Source organism: Lactuca sativa, chromosome 3 (assembly GCF_002870075.4).
Source record: "Lactuca sativa cultivar Salinas chromosome 3, Lsat_Salinas_v11, whole genome shotgun sequence".
Classification (NCBI taxonomy): domain Eukaryota; kingdom Viridiplantae; phylum Streptophyta; class Magnoliopsida; order Asterales; family Asteraceae; genus Lactuca; species Lactuca sativa.
The window spans coordinates 166,546,035-166,566,287 of record NC_056625.2 but is presented as its reverse complement, the minus strand read 5'-3'; the positions used below and the strand labels follow the sequence as shown (position 1 = coordinate 166,566,287).

At 35.5% G+C, this 20,253-nt stretch overlaps 2 protein-coding genes across 2 annotated transcripts; both read right to left on the bottom strand.

Moving 5' to 3' along the window:
* Window positions 1-4,717: 4,717 nt before the first annotated feature.
* On the bottom strand, window positions 4,718-8,511 carry LOC111879756 (vesicle transport v-SNARE 11). Its single transcript, XM_023876190.3, has 6 exons — window positions 8,353-8,511; window positions 8,063-8,184; window positions 6,902-6,960; window positions 6,630-6,818; window positions 5,174-5,344; window positions 4,718-5,080 (listed from the first exon to the last, which is right to left on the bottom strand). Exons 2-6 carry the CDS (start codon window positions 8,154-8,156, stop codon window positions 4,928-4,930), a joined length of 666 nt encoding a protein of 221 aa, XP_023731958.1. The 5' UTR covers window positions 8,157-8,184; window positions 8,353-8,511; the 3' UTR covers window positions 4,718-4,927.
* Window positions 8,512-10,115: 1,604 nt separating this feature from the next.
* LOC111879745 (ARF guanine-nucleotide exchange factor GNOM) lies at window positions 10,116-16,351 on the bottom strand. The gene is made up of 3 exons (XM_023876180.3): window positions 16,141-16,351; window positions 14,744-15,550; window positions 10,116-13,954 (listed from the first exon to the last, which is right to left on the bottom strand). The coding sequence occupies exons 2-3, from the start codon at window positions 15,485-15,487 to the stop codon at window positions 10,367-10,369; spliced, it is 4,332 nt and encodes a 1,443-aa protein (XP_023731948.1). The 5' UTR covers window positions 15,488-15,550; window positions 16,141-16,351; the 3' UTR covers window positions 10,116-10,366.
* Between the last annotated feature and the right edge of the window lie 3,902 nt (window positions 16,352-20,253).

The following is a 20,253-nucleotide window of genomic DNA, read 5'->3' as shown; positions in this document are numbered from 1 at the left end:
TGGAAACTTCTTTACTATCCATTGAAATCGTAGAATGCCTAATAATAAATCAATTGTATGTTCATCATGATGATGCATTTAGCTATTAGAGAAGTAATTTTAAGTTGTATATATGTTGTATGATTTAAAACCCTTAGGTAAAATATGAGACTATGATATAATAAAACAAGGCTATCAAGCAGTGGCGAGTCTAGAATAGAGCCAAGAATAGAAAACCATATGGTTTACTTATTTTTCTATATACATTTTTCTATACAAATTCAAAGATTTTTATAGGTAAGGTAGGTCCTAAATTTTTTTTTTAAGATAGGTCCCTCAAAAATTCCTAAATAAATTTTAGATAAATTAAAAAAAAAAATAGGTGGGTCCTTGGACCCACCTTCCTTATACCTAGCCTCCTCATTGCTATCAAGTAGTATTCGGCATGAATGGAAAAGAACAATATAAAATTTTAACCAAATTAACAACACTATTTTAATTGTTAGGTTTTAGTTCCACCCAAAAGGGCGGAACTCGATGGAAGAAAACATATTTGACAACCCCCCCCCCCCCCCATCTCTTGATTCTCTCGTCTCTCATATTTCTGCCATGTTTCGTGAAGGGCTTCAAACATATTTGTATCACTAAAGAGTAAAACAATGGATTTTGATGGGAAAAATCCTTACTACTCTATCTCTCTCATTGGAAACAAAAATCAACACTTCGATACTTACTTTACCAAAAAAAAAAGAAAAAAACTTATGGTGTTCCTTATCATTCTAGCATCGAGGTTCTTTAATGGGAACATGATCAAATGACCACAAAAGGAGGCGTGGTTGAAGAAAATGACCAAGAAAATGCAACTTTCATAAAATGACCACGATTTCCACAGAGAGGGTCTCTGTGGAACTCGTTCAGCTCTAAGGAATTGAAAAATCTCTGAGGAAGTGATTTGGCAAGGGTAAATCCGTAAAAACACACACAAAAAAAAACTTAACAAGATTATAAGGGTGCTACGAAAAAAAATTGTTTTGGAAACGTACTTTTATAATTTAATTTGTTATATTGAATTAATGGTATGTGCGAAATGGTGAAACCTCGTTAAATTAACAGGAAAACACTTATCAAAATCATTTTTTGGTCATAGTTATGCGAAGAACAACTCCTAAGAGGCATGTTTTTGAAGAACAATTTCTCAGAGGGCCCTTTGAGGAACTGTTCTTCAAACACATGTCTATGAGGAATTGTTCTTCGCATAACCATGGCCAAAAAATGATTTTGGTAAGTTTTTTCGATTTCAAACACAATTTTTTCAAACGATTTCAAACACAATTTTTTCGATTTTGATAAGTTCAAACACAATTTTTTACCAGCACCCTTTCAATTTTGTTAAGTTTTCTTTGTGCTTTTACGTATTTACCCCTGTTACATCACTTCCTTAGAGTTTTTCCAATTCCTAAGAGCTGAACGAGTTCCGCACAGACCCTTTCTTTGAAACTCATGGTCATTTTATGAAAGTTGCATTTTCTTGATCATTTTCTTCAACCACATCTCCTTTTGTGGTCATTTGATATATTTTCCCTTCTTTAATTACAATAAAAATAACTTCTTTGATTGCACATAAAAAAGAATTATAGATGTGGTAGAAAATATTCATGTTGTTCCATAAACTTTGATTTAACTTGGGTTTTTTTAACAACCGATTCATATGAATTAGATGAAAATTATACTTTTTTTTAATGGTTGAAAACTATATAAAAAGAAACCAACTAGCAAAGCAATTACAAAGAGTTTTGGAGCATTGGGTTTTGTAACCACAAAGTCCACATTATGTTACTTCTACTACTTATATTTGAGAACCAATCAAAAGAATGCAAAACAATGTTATAAAAAATGAAACTTCTCTTCATCCATATAGTCTGGAACACACCATTCTGATACATCAAAATTGCAGTGAGCACAATAACCTCCAACACCTTCCTCTTAGGACTGTTCATGATAACCGAATCCACCCAATTGCATAAATCTGCCACATTGGAAAACAAAGGGAAGGGTAAGTCAATCCAATTGAAGACTCTCCTCCAAACCTCACTAGGCACTTCACACAGAACAAAAACGTGATAGGAGTCCTCCACATATACATCACACAAAGGATATAGCACCGAAGAAATATCTACATTCTGGTCCACCAATTTCACCATTGTAGGAATTCTATCTATCAAAACACGTAATAAGAGCACATTTAACTTAATAGGCACTAAGCGACACCAACGCGTAACACCTCCACCTCTCTACAACAAAATATCATCAATATAACATCTCATGGCATTAACCACGAAAACACCATCTGGGCCTAAATCTCACTTTTATCTATCCAACCGATCTGTAATTTGCACTTGCGCGAGACTACCCTTCAAAGCCAAGAATCAGGAAGCAGTGATACCCCCATCTTGTAAAGGCATATCCACTCCAAAACCCAATCACCGTCGCGCCATCTATCACTAACCAAACAACTCTTATTAGATTTCATAACATATACATGAGGAATCTATCCCTAAGTAAACCGTCCATCGGCCAATGTTCATCCCAAAAATGAGTTTCTTAACCATTACCAATACATTTTCTCAAATAAAAATGCTAGACAATATTTTTTTTCATGAATTGCATGAAAAAGTTTGATCAACGAAATCCACAAACTCGACCCTTTTCGGTATTTGACCTAGATGTCCAAAACCCCCCATTAAACCCATGGATGTTTCAAATGATATTAGCCCAAACAGAGTTCGAATCAATATGAAATCTCCATCTCCACTTAAGCAACAAAGCAATATTAAAAGCCATCATACTTCCAATTCCAACTCTACCCTTCTCCTTAGAATTAAGAACCTTGTCTCACTTGACCCAAGTTATCTTTCTCTCTTTATCATTCGCACCCCAAAAGAAACGAATTCTTAAACTCTCCAAAAAAAATTAATCACGACTTTAGGCACCTTTAAAACTGAAAAAAGTACAATCTAATAATTTTACTATATTGTAGTGTTCTGTTGTAATCACAAACGCTATAAAAATAATTATATAATCTTGTTCAATCTAGTTTAACTATGTTCGGTTCAATTTTGTCTCATATTGTCCATGTGTCAAACATTGCCTTAAGGTACATTAATATAGTACATGGTCCATATTTGACTTAGAGCTAATGTGCAACACATGACAACATTTTTGACTAAATGACAACCTTTTTATGCATAATGCATATTTATCTCATTGACAATAGTCAACAAATATTGCATCTTTAACGTTCGTTATGCATCTTACAGTTAAAGACATATAGACAAGGCTTCTACATACCAAATTATCAATACATCTCTTTGTTGTATTGTGCAATCGGATTGCTTGTGTATCTTATATTAATCAATCGAAATCGACCTAAGAAGAAAAAGAAAAGTAGGTCCGGCTGATTTGTAGTCTAAGTCAAATACATAATATTATATATAGAATCTCAATGTAATTATAAACATTATAAGGGATATATGCAGAAAACACAACGAATTATACACGTATGTACAGAAAAACCCTTATATTATTTTTAGGTTTAGAAAAAACCCTTATATTAATAGTTATCCTTCGAAAAAGACCAAAATACGGGTTTTTAAGAGAAATTGACGACTACAAATATGATGTTGCTTACATTTTTGTTTTTTTAATACGACATCATGTTAATTATGATAAAAATGATTAGTTAAGGAATGAAAAATCAGTCGTATAATTCCATACGGAGAAGACAGTCGAACAAAAGTAATTGAAATAAATATAGGTTTTGACATGTTTTACAATCAAAGAAATTTCAGAGGTATGCATGTCATATTTCCCTCGTCCTAAAATTATTGTCCACAGACAAAAAAAACATTCAAATTAAGAAACCATTAATTACCACTAACTTTATATAATAAAATGACAGTTTTGTATTTACTTTGCATTTAATGTTCTATTAAATATTTAGTTGGTTAAATAATAATGATGGAGTGTTCTAGTAAAAATGTTATTTATTTTTATAAATAGACTATTATTTTGGGACAAACAAAAAATGAAAGATGGACTATAGTTTTGGGACGAAAGGGAGTATCACATTTTTATCATGTCATTTCTTTTAAAAATTTGCAATTTTGTTTTATTTGAAACAATATGTAATAATATAAAGGTTTTTCTGAACATAAAAAATAATATAAATAAATTTCTACATATACATATGTATATATAATATATGTATATATAATGTGTTTTTCTACATATATCCCATTATGAAATCAGTAAATTTCGTGTGGATATAGTACACTTATCCTATTGGTGTAGAGTGTAGACGACATAAATCCTTTGGTAAATTGTATACTTGATTTATATTGAGTACGAACGTATTCCATTAGAACCGGTCCAAATATATTTTAGGCCGAGAGGGACCGTTTTTAACGGAAATATATATATATATATATATATATATATATATATATATATATATATATATATATATATATATATATATATCATTAATAAATTACATAATGCCAAAATAAAAAAAAACTTAAACTCGATGAAAATGAAACTCCTCTTGTATTGTTTTATATTCATTGCTTGCTTCACAAAAGTCATGATTGACATTTTTTTTGGTTCTAAAAAAATAACACGATGCCAAACACAGTGCAACATACTTACCTAAAGATTGCTAAGTTTGTTGACAATAGGATGCATCATAAACAAGCCACAAAAAGTTTATTTTCATGCATATGTAAGATCCCAAAAACCACAACAAAGATCAACACTTGGAAATATGTGTTTTTGCTCAAAATAAATCAAACATTTTTTCAAAAAAAAAAAAAAAAGAAGAAGAAGAAGCCCACAATAAATGACACACTTGCAAAACCAACAAAACACAAAAGGCTTGAATTTTGGGATTCTACTTCTTCAACTTGAAGTACAAAATCAAGATGATGGCAATGATAAGAATAGCAACCACAGAGCCAATTATCCACTTGTTTTTCCCCATTCTTCTTGAAATATTTGTCATTATTTTTTTACTCTTGCTTATGTTCTCATCAACTCCATGAAGCTGAAAACATACAAAAACCAGTATTAAGTAATCAAGTGGGTAAATGAACAATAAGGTGGAAAGTACAAGGGGCATTTATGTCATTTAAATTACGGTTCCATGGGCACGTAAAAGAGACTCTCGCTGTTGATGAAGATCTTGTAGAAGTGAAACACCGAGTTCTTCAGTTTCAAGCATAGTCCTTCTACTGTCCCTAACTCTGTCACTTGACTTATTCAATCTTTCTGTTGACGTTAATAACCTTCCTCTTTGGTCTGCTGACACCTGTCACATTCACACCACTAATTTTAAATTACACTTTTGGTCCTTGAGTATACCTTTTGTTTTTCAATTTTGGTCCAAAAACATTTTCTCCTGCCTTATTTGAGATTTTTGTAACGTGTTTTGTCACTGTTTCAAGTAAAAAGACTACTTTTGGGACTAAAATTGTAAAAGTCAGCTATACTCAGGGACCAAAAAATAGTCATTTTAAGTTACAAGAACCAAAATTGCAAGAGAAAACTTTCTGGGACCAAAACTGAAAAAATCAACTATACTTGGGGACCAAAAATAATCGTTTTACTTCCAAAAACGTTACAGCAACCTCAAATAAGGACTAAAATTGCAAGAGAAAACTTTTTGGGACTAGAATTGAAAAACCTGGCTATACTCAGGGACTGAAAATGATCATTTACTTGAAACAAAGACCAAAACACTACAAGAACCTCAAATAAGGACCAAAATTGCAAGAGAAAACTTTTTGGGGCCAAAATTGTAGAATCTGGCTATACTTGGGGACCAAAAATGGTCATTTACTTAGAACAAGGACCAAAAACATTTCAAGAACATCAAATAAGGACCAAAATTGCAAAAATCAGCTACATGTAGGGACCAAAAATACTAAAATAGTCAGTTTACTTGAAACACAGACCAAAAACATTACAAGAACCTCAAATAAGGACTGAAATTGCAAGAAAAACATTTTGGGACGAAAATTATAAAATCTGGCTATACTTGGGGACCAAAAATGGTCATTTATTTGGAACAAAGACCAAAAACATTACAAGAATCTCAATGATGGACCAAAATTGCAAAAATCAACTATACTAAGGGACCAAAAATAGTCATTTACTTAAAACACAGACCAGTTACATTACAAGAACCCCAAATAAGGACCAAAATTGCAAGAGAAAACTTCTTGGGACCAAAAATGTAATTTATTTTTTTTTTTTTTATTTTTTTAAATCTAAAATCAGAAAAATAAAAACAAATAAGAGAGAGAGAGAGAGAGAGAGAGAGAGAGAGAGAGTGATTTATTTTTATTTTTTATTTTTTTAAATATAAAATCAGAAAAACAAATAAGAAAAAAAGAAAATCATATTAACAGGGGCAAATTCGTCATTTTGAAAAAAATCAAAACAGATTGGACCAAACAAGCAACAAAATGAAAACTTTGGACCTCTAGTGCTAGTCCAAGCCTTTTTGGACCAAAGTGGCAATTTTGAGCAAACCACAGGGACCATTTGTGCAGTTTTGTCATAATAAAATGATGGATATAAGTCATACATACCGCAGTTGCATCTGCCATTCCTGATTCCAATAATTCATCTCGGGCAGCTTGATTTAAATTGGATGATGCAATTCGTTTAATTTCACTTTTCAAATTATTCAAATCCGATTTGTATTCTCTTAATTTCGCCAAAAGAACAGCTTTTACATTTGGTGGTAGGCTTCTTGCCTCTGTGTCCATTTTTCGTATCTGAATTTATATTTTATTATTATTAAAAAGAAAAATGTGTTATGAGATAAATAATGGAATGGAATCAAGGATTGACACGATACCAGAGACTCGGCTTCATCGATTCCGGCTTTTATTTCAGAAATTTTCTGCTTCTTTTGCTCTGAAACGAATAAATAAGAAACATAAATTGATAATGTAGAACGGAAAAAGATTTAGGTTGTGTTTGTTACATGGGACTAGAGAAGCTTTCGAGGGTTATTTACAATGAGGGTATTTACGTCTTTTGTACGGCTGAGACATGGAGAGTCTATTTTAGAAGTTAAAAATAAACGAGGCCTCAAGAAATTAAAAATATGTATATATTACGAAGAAAAAACCCAAGCATAATGTTTTAGTTGGTGAAATCTAAGGTGGGATTTTAACAGAATCTTATTTTAGTTTTTTTTTTTTAACCATATAAACATTTTCATGCCCGATGAAGCTCGCAAACTTTTATTTTTTCAACATTAAAAAGGTTTATTAAAGTTGAATAAAGTGATAACAGACACACAATTTAAGGATCTGTTTCTTTCTTTCTTTCTTTTTTCCTAATTAAGTGATGTCTGTATGTATGAACAAAAAAAAGTTTCTTTTTATTTTTAACTGAATAAACTCATGAATGAAAATAAATGACTATTTCACCCAACTGTCTAAAGTAAATCAATATTTCTCAAATCCACGTGTCTCAAATGCTAAATCCTAACATCAAACACCAAACACCTCCTCCAATTTCAACATATTAGCCATTGTTCTTTCTGGAAGAACAAACACCAAAGTTTCAGCAGAAATTCATGTGATAAAATTGAGGGATAATAAAGGCATCAAAACCATGCCAACAAAAGTCAGATTATAGCTGACTTGTAGGAGATGAAGCAATAGAAGGAATTTAGATTTGTTTTTGGGTACAATGGAGCATTGATAATACAGAAATAGGATAGGTAAAAGGCATCAGGACACAATCTACAGCATTCTAAAACTTAGAGTATAAGATCATAAATTAATTTCCTGACTCCTGTCCTGATTTGAACCAAAAGGATGCTGAACAATTCTAATTTGGGAATCAGATGACATAGACAACATCAATGTAAGGTAAATCAACAAGGTTCTATCATGTTTGTTTCTAAATCCTTTAGAATATCTTTAATCTATGGCAACATCAGATTAATAACAACATATACACATAGTTTTGAAAGCTATTGAACCGAATTAGGGTTTTGGCTCACCTCCATCGAGTAAAGTAGCTGATGTACACTTCTTCGACAAACTCGCCGAAAGCTCGCAGTATTGGCGTTCGCAACCTTCAAATGTTTCACTCATCTCTCCGGAAACAACCCCTCAAATAAAACTACAACGATCACATACCGATTGCACCGATTAAAAAGAGCAGACAAATTAGAATCGAAATCAAAATTAAATCAAACCACAATTCATCTGTCAACAGGTGTATACGGATAGCTTTCCTGTAAGATTTATTTATCCAAATAATAAACGCATAGAGATGAAGATAACGAACCTGATCTGATCGGAAGAAATTCGGTGGTCGGCAAATTAGGCGGTTTCCGGCGGTGGATCTGATGTGGCAATATAGTTGTAATTGGAAGTTTATCGATGGTTTTTTTGTAGTGCTTGTTAATGGGATGAAAGCAAATGATAAAGCAACAGCACGTTGACATTATCCCAAAGGAAGCCCAATTTTATCCGTTCGATGCTAAACCTGTTTTTGTTTTTCTTTTTTTTTTTTGGTTAAGAACTTTTGGGATAAATGCTTTTTGGATAGATATATTTAATAAGAAATAAAATAAAAATATAGAAATAGTTATACATGGAAAGATCCTTTTAACATAATATGATAATATTCATATTCTAGGTTTTTTACATAAATTATTCATCAACTTTATAACTGATGATTAAGTTATGTATTTTCCAAGAAAAAGAAATCTACGGATTTTTATTGATTCATAATATTAAATTGCAATTTGATATTTGAAATGCCGAACACATGAAAAGAATATTTGATGTTTTTACTATGATATAAAAAACCAATTTCAAAGCACAAAGAAATTACCTAGTAAAAATAGGGACAAGTATTTTGACCGAATTAAACCGGACAACACTCTTGGACCAAACTGATTTGACAGAAATTAGTGGATTTTGGACTGGACCAGTTGAGACCGGTCCAGTCCGGATTTTCCAGTTTTTGTATCTGTTGTATCGATAAAACTTTATGTGCATTCGGTACAACTCATTGAAATCTATCAAAAATTAATTTATTTATTTCGATTGTTGGGTGAGTAATTTGACACAACCGGATCAGATCGGTTTTGTAGAAATTGGTGGACCTTGGACCGGACCTGTTGAGGCCGGTTAGGTCCAAAAGTCCAAATACTCACCTCTAAATACAAATATAAAGTGTTAGATGGAACAAGATTTTAAAAAGAAATGGTGTAAAATGAGGGGAAAAAATATTTAAAAAATGTTTTTTAAACAAACATCAAATATAATCTCACCGGTAAAAAGCTTTTTCAATAAACTTTTCATTTCACAATCTCAACTTAACAAACCACTAACCTTGAGTTATCTATGTGATGGTACAAGAAAATTTCACAAAGTTTCCTTTAGGATCCCACAACCTTACTTATTTATAACTAATAGAATAAAAGAAAAAACTATAATTAAAATAATGACAAACATCTAATAGTGAGCTTTAAAATTAAAGCAAAAAATATTAGATTTAAAAGCTCAAATAATTGGAGGTGATATTTTAACTTATGTTTTTTACTCGTACATTTACATTTAAAAACAAGATGTTTTAATTTTTATATCTTTCAATTGGACAAAAAGAATTGTAACTAAGATACAAAAATCAAACCATCTTTTTTTAACCCGGAGAGAGAAGGGAGTGGCAAAGCTCTCCATGGTTGAGGTGAAATCTGGTGTGGAGCTTGGCATTTGGTATCAGTAACACCACTCCTTTCAATCTTAATGAATACATAAAATACAAGTGGAAATATCACCTCCTAAAATTATACTATTCTTTCCAATCTTAATGAATAGATATCACCTCCTAAAATTATATTTAAATGCTCTTATTTATCAAGTAAATTTTCCTACGAGCACACTTGGGGGTTGTTAGCTTATTTACAAAATCATGATTATATGTACATTACTCTATAAACTCAATAAAAATTTCGTAACATAGTATGTATATCTGATTTATATGGTAAACAACAATGACGTTTAAGTGATAGATAAGTTTGGCTACCAAAAAAAACATGCTTGAGGAGAATCTATATGTGCCTCTATAAATCCCTTTGACTCATCAAAAGGTCAACAAATGTCAATGTGAATGTCAATGTCAAAGTCAACCAAATACCAAAATAATAATAAACAAAAAAACTTGTTCATGGTTCACCTCCGACCAACAATTATACAATGTACTAAAAGTATACAAATATATGAAAACCTCTTTAGTCCTTACCTCAACTAAAACTCCCCATTCCCAATTTCCAATTTTGCCCCTCAAAACTTCATGGAACCAACAAATTAGCCTCGGGAACCGGTGTGGTGGCACCCACGGTTCGTGGTTCCGGTTCCTCATCCGGGAACACCTCCGACTGCAACAACGGTGCTAGCGTTTTCACATGTACCCAGGTCTGATTCCATACCCCACCGGAATCACCACCCCCACCGGAATCGGAATCCGGCAACGAAAGGATTCCGGTCGCTTTCATGACAAGCAAAGTGTTCTTAAGAAGCTCAGGGACTAATTCGTAAATTTTCTCACTCCGTTTCCCTCTAAACTTAACCTCCATATACCGCTTCATCCCATTCAAAACCCCGACCCAAATTTTCTCAAACGAAACCAACCTCGAAATACACGGCAACGAATGCAAAAAAGCTTTCGATAAAAGCTTCAACGATAAAACAAGCGTCCCCTCCATGTTTCTATATTCTTTCACCGATTTCTCCTCAACAATTTCCAATAAATCATTAACAACACCAAAAATCACCAATTCAAAACACTGCAACCACATCTCATCTTCAAGATAAATCCCGTCTAAACCCGTCACACATCTTTGTAACATCAAAACCGCATGATTCCGTATCTCCTCCCTCGAATCCAAACAAACTTTCTTCAACCCTTGAACTAATCTCAACCACATTTCACCGATATCTTCGTATACTTGTAGGGAGGCTTCCTCCGCTTCTCGGGACCACCGTACTAAACAAACACCCGACCCCGCCATCAAATCAACCGACTTAACCGACCTCACCACGTCACCCACTCGCGACTCTGCGAATTGCCTAGCCGCGTTGACACATAGGACGAAATTCGCGGGTAACAAGTGGGCCCCGTCCGACATGATGAATTCTAGGGTTTCGAATCCCGGCTCGGAAGCTTCCGGATGTCGCGCGGTGATTGATAGAAGCGAGGTGATTGTCCGCCACCCCATGTGAGACTTTATTTGACCGACGTTGACTTTGACCAACCGCATGATTTCTTGTGTTATGTGTTCGCAATACGCGTCCGCCACCCTGGCGTCGAGTTTTAGAATCAATTGAAGGGATTTTAGTAAATCATCGGTTAAATCTTCTTTATAAGGTAAAAGCCTTCGACAAATTCGGATTAATCCGAAAACCGCTTTTTCCACTAACGCACTCGGCATCACTGCGGATTGAACAATATTCGCAATGTACTCGTACACCCCTTGCCATAGAATCATAATCCGGTCGCGGTTATTCAACGCAACAGTAATCAGTAATTCCAGACAGAAGATTGCCGCGTCTTCATCGTCTCCGGAATTACTGATTCCGGAGGGGCCCGCGCCCAGCATCAGGGCGCGGGCCAGACTCGAAAGAGATTCCGATTGAAGAAACTTACTTTCCGTGAACACGTTTTCGATATGACAATCTTTAACGGTTTCCATCGCCCGATTCCGAGCTTCCACTTGTTCTTCGGAGGGTTGCGGGGCGGGTTTTTCGGTATCGTAGTAAAGAAACTCACTGAAGCGCCCCATAAGCCCGGATGGTTTCCGGGACGGGGGTAACGCGGGTTTTGTTGATACCGGGGTGACTGTTGATTTCCCGGAATCAGGATCGGAAACGGAATCGAAGTCATCAGCGGCATCACGGGCTAATCGGGCGGGTAAAAGCCCTAATTTGTGTAAACTTAGAATACAATCAAGAATGTTTCGCCAGCCCGATCGTATGTAATCGCCGTATGAATTCGCGATTGTGAAAACCGCAACCGTTGCTTTCCGGGCTTTGGAATCGTCACCGAACGCAAGAACGGAATCCTCAATCGACATCGGAATCAGCAACGTTGTGAATTTGGAAAGAGACACAAGCAACCCGTCTAGAACATCATCAAGATGATAACTCCCGGCGATTTTAGCAACATCAAGAAACCCATCGATACAAACTTGTAAAACATCTTCTTGTTCCACAAGATCCAAAATAACAGATAAGGCGGCAACGGTGGGCCCGGATAAAATCGCAAACATTTCATGGTTAATCCGGTCACCAGAGTTGTCGCCTGAATTGCAGACGATGAATGGAGCAGTTTGTCGGGATTTATGGATCAACCCGACCCAGTTATCATGGGTCATGACCGGAAACCCGACACCGTGTTCAGGTGTCATTTTAATCTCGTTTTCACTGATTGATCTGTAAAGCTCTGATAAGTACTCCCTGGGGAGGTCATTGCCACCATTGATTCTCCGGTTGTTTCTGATGAAATCTTCCTCCGTCATCTTTTTTTTCACCTGAGCGTTGTGTTGATCTGTGTTGAGCATAATTAAAGAATATGATAATAACAAGGCGGCGTCTTTGTTTGCGAGAATATCCGGCGACTGTTCATAATATCTTTCAGCAAATGCTTCGACAACTCTCTGAATCTTCTGTGATTCCCCTGGTAATCTGAAGGTTTCTAGAAAAACACGTAGCGCGATGTCGAGATTCATGTCCCTGAAATCAAAAGTTCCGGCGAATTCTTGAAGAACATCGATGCAAAATTGATCGTGATTCCCGAGATAATCACCGACGAGGTTTTTATCGAGTCCAGTAGTGTAACGTAAAAAGCATGCTACGCTGATTGGGTCGAGTGTTTCAGGTAATAAATACATTCCTTGGAGAAATTGCAGACCTTTTTTTGGGTCCCGGTTGAAATGATCCGACCCGATTGCTAATTTCTTCTTGATATGCTTCATTTTACGAATGAAAGGTACCCAAGCATCGGGATTCTCGAAATTCTCACACTTCACTTTCCAAAACGACTCGTGATCTTCAATACTCGATGGATCTGGTTCTAGCGGTGGCGCTTCATCGCCGATGCTTTCCGCCATGCCGCTTATCATCGCGATTAATCCTTCTAGGGCAAGAACGTGAATCGCCGATAACGGACTATTCACCGGAAACGCGCTTTTTGATAACAAATTGGATAAATCTTCGAAAACATTGCTACACGATATGTCGCAATCGTAATTCGCGTACATTTCGTGGATGAAAGTCGGTTGCCGACAAAGATCAACGAGAGTTTCCATCGCGACTTCCTGTTGTTGATACGAAGCTCCGTGTTTATTCAGAGCAATCTTCATGAGAACAGAAGAGAAGAACGCTTCGAGCTGCAATTTCAGTTTAACTCGCATGAGATGGTAGAGATTCAAAACGATGCTGCAAACTGTTGAAAGAATCAGCGGACTTGGAGACAATCCGAACTGGATTAAGCTATGGAACAGATCGTTTTGCACTAGGGCGAGAATCTCCGGATGCTGGCTGAGGGCGGCGCCGCCTAATTCAATGGCGGAGTTGATTAAACCCAAGGCGAATAAAGGAACGTCTTCATCGTATGCTAATGAGTTCGATCTTGGAGCTATTCCGGAATGTTCTACCGCGTTTAAAAGTGAACAAAGGAAGTTGAAGATTTCCACCACTGATGGAACACCATAAGGCTCTGTAACAACATGGTTTTTAGTTTGACCAACCTCGCCGGAAGTTTCATCCATTTTGACTTCCGGTACGACGGCGGAAAGATTTAAAGAACCTCCGACGGATTCGATTTTTGAACCGGTGTAGCCGTTACTAGTGGATGATTGTTCGTTACTGGGCACGTTGACCTGAGTCAAACGAATAAAATTACAAAAATTAGTCAATTAAGGAGATTTTTCAATTTACAATGCCTTAATAAGAAAAAAAAATAATAGAAAGAAATGAAAAAATCTACTAAATATTAGCAATGTCATCTAAATACAACAGGTATATTTTTCAAAAGTTTAATATCTTAATAATAAATAATTGAGAGTACAATATTATAATTTGGTAGATTTTTGTAATCGATATAATGTACTGATCATTCCCATTTCAGTCCAAAAATAAATCTTTTTTCATATTTGGTCCTTATTCCAGTGATTCAAAGTACTTTTGTTCCCCAACACCAACACTAACACCGTTTGTTTTAGTCAAAATGACCATTTTGCCCTCCACTTTATATTTTTAGTAATTATATAGTAAAAAAAATTGTGTTAGTGTCAGGGACCAAAAGCATTATCAAACAGCAAAATGGGAAACAAAATATGCAAATTAGTCAAAATTACCATTTTGCCCTCCACTTTATATTTTTAGTGATTATAACATAAAACAAATTGTGTTAATTTCAGGGACCTAAAGCATTATCAAACAGCAAAATGGGAAACAAAATATGCAAATTAGTCAAAATGACCATTTTGCCCTCCACTTTATATTTTTAGTGATTATAACATAAAACAAATTGTGTTAATTTCAGGGACCTAAAGCATTATCAAACAGCAAAATGGGAAACAAAATATGCAAATTACTAATCTATAAACAAAACTAAAAAAAAAAAAAAAAAAAAGCAAGTCAAAAAAGAAAGAAAAAAGTCAACTTACCTCATGAGTAACCTCATCTTCCTTATTCACAACATCTGGGAGATGCATAAAAACACATCTAATCAACTCATGCATAGTATGCCTAGCTGTTCTTTGCAACAATTCCCCTTTTGCCCCTGCTTGATGAACAATCTGAAAACAAGTATTCACCACATTGCAAACATGCTGATTACTCAATTTAACCGAAGCTTCATTCTTCATACACCCCAACAAAACCTGCAAAATCTTCATCAAAACCACCTCTTCAGAAGCAGGATCAGTCACCTCAAATCTACAGCTTGTAACAGCATCAACAATCGAATGCAATGCATCAGATACATTCACAGTGTCAAGATCAAGAACTTCAAGGGTTAAGAATTTGTAAAGTGATGATAATGCAACACCGGTTATTGGAGCACTTGTTTCATCCGATTGAATCACATCTAAAAAGGGTTGAAGGTAAAGAATAGGGTTTATGGTGTGCCATTGATGTTGCCATGAGAAGATTTTTTTTCGAATTTCTTTGAAGGATTTGATTAATGGGTGTTCTAATTGATCTTCATTGTCCATGTATTGAACACCCCATCGAACGTTTCTTCTCATAACTGCTAAAACTGCACCGATTTCTGAATTCACCATGAATGCTGAAGAAGTAGAAGAAGAAGAGGAGGAGGAGGAGGAGGAGGAGGAGGAGGAGGAAGGGGAACAATCTTTGGTGTCTCGGGCAGCTGTTACTCCTTCGGGTAGTTGATTCGGGCACCCCATGTTTATATCAGAGCAAATTGTTGATAGATTTTATCAGATTGGATCTTGGCAGATCATAACCACCTTCAAAAAGAGAAATGGAGCATCACAAAATCAATAAACATTGTATGCAAATGTATATGCTCAATAAACCAATGGCATAACTGCATAAGGTTGCTGTTAGAAATTGGGGGAGAATATAGGGTTCTTAGGCACAATGCACTTGGATTTTGTAAATCAGATTTTCATGTATATAACTCTTTTAAAATCAGAGGGAAACAAAAATCTGAATTGCTGGTTAGGTGTAATCGTGTTTATGATAGTAAAAACATTCGAATTCTTCGTGTAGTTGTTACAATTCATGAAGTTGAGTTAAACAGGCAGATTAAATCCTGAAATATGTCACACTAAAATCTCAGATCCCAATCTTCATCAGTTCAAAAAGAGCAAAAACACCTCATGTATACACAATTGAGCTTAAATCGACTTCATTTCATTTCAATAATCAAACAAACATCAATCGTTACAGAATCCGAAGAAACGGTAACCTACAAATCGGATAAACAAGATGGAATTGTAAGCAACTTAGAATCTGATGCCGATTTATGGAATGCATAATTGAATTTAGTAGATTAAGGAAGAACCAGATCGAAGAACAAAAAACCAAAGTTTACCTTTTGCGCATCCTCCGGGCAAGGCGAGAGTCGTCCGTCGTGGACCTCGCGCACTAGCAGAGGTGACAAACTTCTGAGTTATGATCTTGCTTCCTTTCACTTTGTCGATTTTTGGGAATTATTTGGGGAAATCGAAGATCAACAATTCACAAAGGGGGTTGAACGTCTTCTCCGAATGAGGCATCGAAGCCCATTGTCGTTCAGGTTTGGGTTTTATTTTTTATTTATTTAATTTTATTTTTAAATTATTGTTATTTTAAAATAAAATATAAATCTCACACATTTTGTACGCAAACCTTGATGCTCGAGTGTATTAAAGAGGTCTTTAGATTACAAAAAGGCTTTATGGTTCGGATCGGATCCCATAAAACCCAATCGATCAAATAAACTTTATTTATTTTTTTTTTAAACCGGCAATTCTAATCTACTCCTAAACTAACAACATTTATTTCACCTATGTCCACGACGGAACTTGAACCCTCGACCTAAAGAGGGAGAACACCATCTGATACCGCTAGGCTACAAGCCATTTGGTAAATAAACTTTACTTAATTTGGAATATTTTGACATAAAATATAAATAACTTAATGCATCAAAAATACATTCAAATGCTTTCAGTTTGCTTAACCATTCACCTCATGTGACATACTTTCTTTTTAGCTAATGATTTTTTCTTTTATTCATTGGATTTGTGAAATTAAATCGGATTGTCTATAAGTAGATAGTTGAAAGTAAAACCGGTTAGAAGGATAAGTAATGTTTTAAGCTTGTAATTTTATAAAATGGGTTGGTTCTAGGTTTGTTGAAGTATGCATGCTCGACAAGTACTTGTCGCTTCCAACCTCAAATGTTTGTGTCGATGGAACGATCTCGTTTCCATTATACTCACATATTCATTTCTTTCATCTTTGAGAATCATATTATGCAATATGATACAAGTATACATCATCTCACTCATTTTCTTCTCGTCAACAAAAAGTGAATGATATTTAAATATATGTCAACGTTTTTTAAGAGAGTCAAACACTTGTTTAGCATCCTTCCTTGTCTTATCTTGAGCTCTCTTAAACTTAACCTTTTTCGATCATTAGGACAAGACAATGACTTCACAAAACAAGAACACTTCGGATATATCTCATCCACGAGATAATACTCGTACCTATATAATGTCCACGCACATCAAACGAAGAATCTGATGCGGTCCCGTTATACATGTCGTTGAATAACGGAGACATGTTAAGCACATTTATGTCATTCAGAGAACCAACAGAACCAAAGAATGTGTGACATATCCACAAATCATGTGAGGCCACTGCTTCAAATATGATAGTTGGATAACCATGATCATATCGGGTGTATTGCCATTGATGTGCATTCAGGCAATTGCCCCATTCCTAGTGGAGACAATCTAGGTTTACTAACATTCCAGGGAAGTCGTCACATTCGAATGATGAGTATATGATTGTTGGATGTCACTACAAGTAGGTTTGCGTAAATATCGTGGACAATACAATCTCATGTTATACTTACAAAATTTGTGAAGGTTTTGTCATGCAGTACATCCGGACATCCTAAAATTCCCATCTAGTGCATTGGGGAAAGTGACATATGGTAGTTGATGAAGTACGGCGGTGCATTTTGTAAGGGGGTAAAATCAATTGCTGTCACACCCCAAAACCGGAACGGCGGAAACGTTTTGGGGTGGATGACGTCATGTCAAGTATCACAACACATGCATATAGTAATCGAAGTACAACAAAACATTGCATTAATAGTAATAATTTTTACATGGTTACATTACAATACAACAAGGTAATACAGACAAATATAATAAGTATAGAAAGGTAATAAGCTATCTTCGTTAACTACTCCTGGGATGTATCTGTCTAATGCTAACCTGAGAATACAAGTTATTTGAAAAGCGAGTATCAGCATTTTTACAAATGCTGGTGAGTTCATAAGCATTTAGTGACATTTTCATTCAAATAACTTTAATGAAAGTAGTAGTTTAAGAGATTTCAGTGTATTAGAGTCCTTTCCAGAAAATCCTATATTTTCTTTAATAATAGCAGCCTTCTACCAAGACTGGTCAGTGATGTGTGGTAAAAAGTAGTTTTCCGTAAGTTGCTATCATTATCAAAATACTGAATTTGATTATTGAGGAAAGCAAACGACATCAGGGGATATCATATGCCTCAGCAATGAGGACTGCTGACTAAGGCAAGGAACCATAGACTCCAGGAAAGTATCAAACGAACGACACGCCTGGTTCAGTCTAACAAGTGGAGACATAGACCCCAGAAGGTACCAAATGAAAGGTACCAAATGAAAGGTACAACTAGTAAGGTCTACAACAGTGAATACAGACCGCAGACAATATCAAATGAAAGATACGTCTAGCGAGGTCTAAAACAGTGAACACAGTGAACACAGTGGATTCTGTGAATACAGTGGAGACAGACCCCAGACAGCATCAAATGAAAGATACGTCTTGTAAGTTCAAAACAGTGTGACTCTGAAAATGAGTTACCAGCATACAGTGTAAATTGCTGGCGAAATACCGTTACCTTAAAGCCAATGAATTATAAGGTAACCCGGGATACTCGTAACCATACTGACTAGAGTACCAGACGCCCTACAAGCGTCTATAAGATGTGACATTTGTCACCCGTTGGCTTGGTAGGCCGGGACTGTAGCTAGCAGTCTGGGTGCGGGGTTGTCAATCCCGTATAGATCTATACACACAATGTCCGCTCTCCCTACAGGAGACTCTGGTTACCAACTAGACGACGGAGAAGGCTGTGTCCTGAAGATGCATCCCAAATAGTGGGTAGAGACTTCCAAATAGTGGGTTTCTAATGAAAGTGTAAACTAGAGGTAGAGACTCTTAACTGAACTGACTGAAGTAAACCCGTATGTCTATGCTTGTGTACATAATATATAAGTAATGAATCAAACGACCTTCGGATGGACATCCGATCCCACCAGACCACATTTCAACGAAGAAAGGGAAATAGGGCGGACAAGCCTTCCTAAGTCCTTCAATCATTATCTATATGCATTTATACAAGCACATACATACATCTAACTACGACTGAGTGTGTATCAAGTAGAAGTGATTCTTGTGAAGTAGGAGTGTCTAATAAGTGAAGTAGGAGTGTCGAACAAGTATAAGCGTATCACGAAGTAGAGACGACAATAAGTGAAGTAAGAGCGTATCAAGTATAAGTGAAGTAAAGGCGATATCAAGTATAAGTGAAGTAGAATCGTATCACTAAGTAAGAGTGTGAATAAGTATAAGCGTCATCAAGTATAAGTGACTTCAAGTATAAGTGAAAGAGTTACAGAGTAGGAGTATAAAATAAGTATAAGCGAAGCAGCAGTATTTAACAAGTAAAGTATACGTCGAAAAGGGAATATTTGATGAAAAACCTTTATACTCGGGAAAATCACAATTTGTATTATTTTGTAAAAACATGTTTGAAAGCCTTTGGAAATCCTTCATAAACCAGTTTAGAATGAATTTAGATAAAACAGTACAAGTAAGAGTTTTGAACTAAATGAAAATCTTTTAGAAAACCATTATAGTGTCCTACTCAGTAAAAACAGTGTACAGTATCATAAAATCTTGTGCATGCGGGTTATCAATCACATGTGATTGATATGATAACTGGCATGTTTAACTTGTATTCCCCCCCCCCCTATAAAACATGTAAAAACATTTAAAAGGTTCATTCAGGGGTATGAACTCACTTGGTGTAAGTAGGTCCGACGAAGGTGTCGTTTGGGCGTTCGGTGTCACGCAAGGACTCGAACACACACAATGACCTATTTAACATATGATAACATATGTTCACATACAATTAGCATATATAATACTAATTAAACACATATACGCGCTCATAGGAGCGGAAAACACTTTGGCTAAGTGTTTGGGTGTCCCGGGTAGCGTTTAAGGGTGTGTATGGCTAAGGAATGGAGTTTACTTTCCAAGAATAAACCCTTATCAACTAGTTTACGGCCCAGGGACATCTCACCATGAGTTTACGGCCGTAAACTCATGGTGATGGGTTCTAGGGTGTTTAAGGCTTCTAGCTTGCTCATGGAATTATT

Bases quoted from the DNA above. Each gene is read 5' to 3' on its own strand.
- LOC111879745 (XM_023876180.3), bottom strand. From the start codon at position 15,487: ATGGGGTGCCCGAATCAACTACCCGAAGGAGTAACAGCTGCCCGAGAC. The intron at 13,955-14,743 runs GTAAGTTGACTT...CGTTTGACTCAG, and splicing joins AAGATGAGGTTACTCATGAG to GTCAACGTGCCCAGTAACGA.
- LOC111879756 (XM_023876190.3), bottom strand. From the start codon at position 8,156: ATGAGTGAAACATTTGAAGGTTGCGAACGCCAATACTGCGAGCTTTCG. The intron at 5,345-6,629 runs GTATGTATGACT...TGAATGTGACAG, and splicing joins GAATGGCAGATGCAACTGCG to GTGTCAGCAGACCAAAGAGG. The intron at 5,081-5,173 runs GTAATTTAAATG...GTATGTTTTCAG, and splicing joins TTTTACGTGCCCATGGAACC to CTTCATGGAGTTGATGAGAA.